Genomic DNA, 1,606 nt, shown 5'->3' with positions numbered 1-1,606 from the left:
GGGAACCGGAGGTCCGGTGCAAATAATTGCCCCTGAGCCTGCCTGGATTGGAAATCTCTGGCGCAACTTCGTTCGGTTCAGCGGAAAAGCGTTTGGGGCAGGGGTAGGCAACCTCGGCTCTTTTATGACCCGGGAATTCTGGGAGTTGAAGTCCACGAGTCATAAAAGAGCCGAGGTTGCCTACCCCTGGTTTGGGGCTACTCCGTCCCGGAGGGAAGAAGGTTCCGCCAGCTGCGCGAATCAAGGCAAGGGCTCCTTCAGCCGCTAGGAGTTTTCAAGGCTACTTAATGAGATAACGGCAAAGCAATCTGGACCAGCCTCGCATCGTTGGCAGCAGCAGCAGCATCCTTTTACCTTTTAGCCGGGGTTTATAGCAGGTGGACTCGGACTCCCCAAAACTTCTCAGGACCTTTCTGGGATGCCCAAAGCCTAGGAGGGGGAGTTTGCCGGCGCGAACTTCTCTGCTCGCGGATCTTCTAGCACTCCGCGGCGCTTTTCTCCGAAGCGACGTCGCCCAGGACAGCAAGCAGATGGAAGCCTCCCAGTAGAGCTTAGGCCAGTAGCCAGACCCGCAGAGTTGCCAGAAATCCAGCTTGGCGGGGCTGAGCTTGGCGAAGCCGAAGGCCGTTCCTTCGGGGCGCAGTCTCTGCCCAGGCTTCGGTCTCCTCGGATTCCCTTCCCGAAACCCAGGCGATCCGGTTCGCCCGGGGGGGGGTGGTGGTGATGGTGATGGTGGTGGTGGACCTCAAAGCATCTCTCAGCGGCCGTCGGGGAAAGCGGGACAGTGGGCGAACCTCTGGCGGTCAATCTCGGGCGGGGAGGGGCTTCCACCGGTCCCGCGGGGCAGCGGCGGCGGGGGGGGGTCCCGGGGCGGCCCCCACAATGCCCGCGAATGGGGGTCCTGGATGATAAACCTGAGGAGCGCCGCCCCGAAGAACGGCGCGTCATCGCAAGGAGCCCCTCCGCCCCCCGACTCTTTTGTCTCCCGACTGCTCCGCAGCCCTATAAAAGCCCCTCGCCTTCGGTGGCGAGCTTAGATCAAGCCCGGGCGCGTCCGGCCGTCGGTCGGGTCTCCCGGAGAGGGAGAAGGGAAGGAGGGCTGCAAGCATCCACCGGCGGGCCAGGCCCCTTTTCGGACTCCTCGTATTGCCTGGACGTTAAGGGCACTGCGGCTGCCTCTGCCTGGGTGGCTCTCCTCCTCCTCCTCCTCCTCCTTCTTCCCCGAGCAGGGAAGCCTCTCCCACCCCGCCTGCCTTCTCCCAAGCCCAGACCATGAATTCCGACTCCAGCTCCGTCTCCAGCAGAGCCTCCTCGCCGGACATGGAAGAGCTGTACCTGCGGGACCACCACCATCACCACCACCACCACCACCACCACTCGGTCTCCTCCACCCAGAACGAAGTGGGCCAGAAGGGCTCGGGCGAAGGCCTCTCCCGGAGCGGCGCCAAAGGCTCGGCGGGCGAGAGCAGCAAGTACAAAATCAAGAAGCAGCTTTCCGAGCAGGACCTGCAGCAGCTGCGGCTGAAGATCAACGGGCGGGAGCGGAAGCGCATGCACGACCTCAACCTGGCCATGGACGGGCTCCGCGAGGTGATGCCTTACGCCC

General features: G+C 63.4%; 1 protein-coding gene across 1 annotated transcript; it reads left to right on the top strand.

Annotated features, from left to right (window-relative positions):
• Nucleotides 1-1,272: 1,272 nt before the first annotated feature.
• LOC107302167 (oligodendrocyte transcription factor 3-like) lies at nt 1,273-1,602 on the top strand (the record flags this gene model as incomplete). Its single annotated transcript, XM_015831282.1, has 1 exon — nt 1,273-1,602. A coding segment is annotated over exon 1 (330 nt), but the record flags the coding sequence as incomplete, so codon positions are not given.
• Between the last annotated feature and the right edge of the window lie 4 nt (nt 1,603-1,606).

Source organism: Protobothrops mucrosquamatus, unplaced genomic scaffold (assembly GCF_001527695.2).
Source record: "Protobothrops mucrosquamatus isolate PMUCROS unplaced genomic scaffold, P.Mucros_1.0 scaffold31071, whole genome shotgun sequence".
NCBI lineage: Eukaryota > Metazoa > Chordata > Lepidosauria > Squamata > Viperidae > Protobothrops > Protobothrops mucrosquamatus.
The sequence above is the reverse complement of the archived record's forward strand: the minus strand, read 5'-3'. Positions and strand labels throughout refer to the sequence as shown.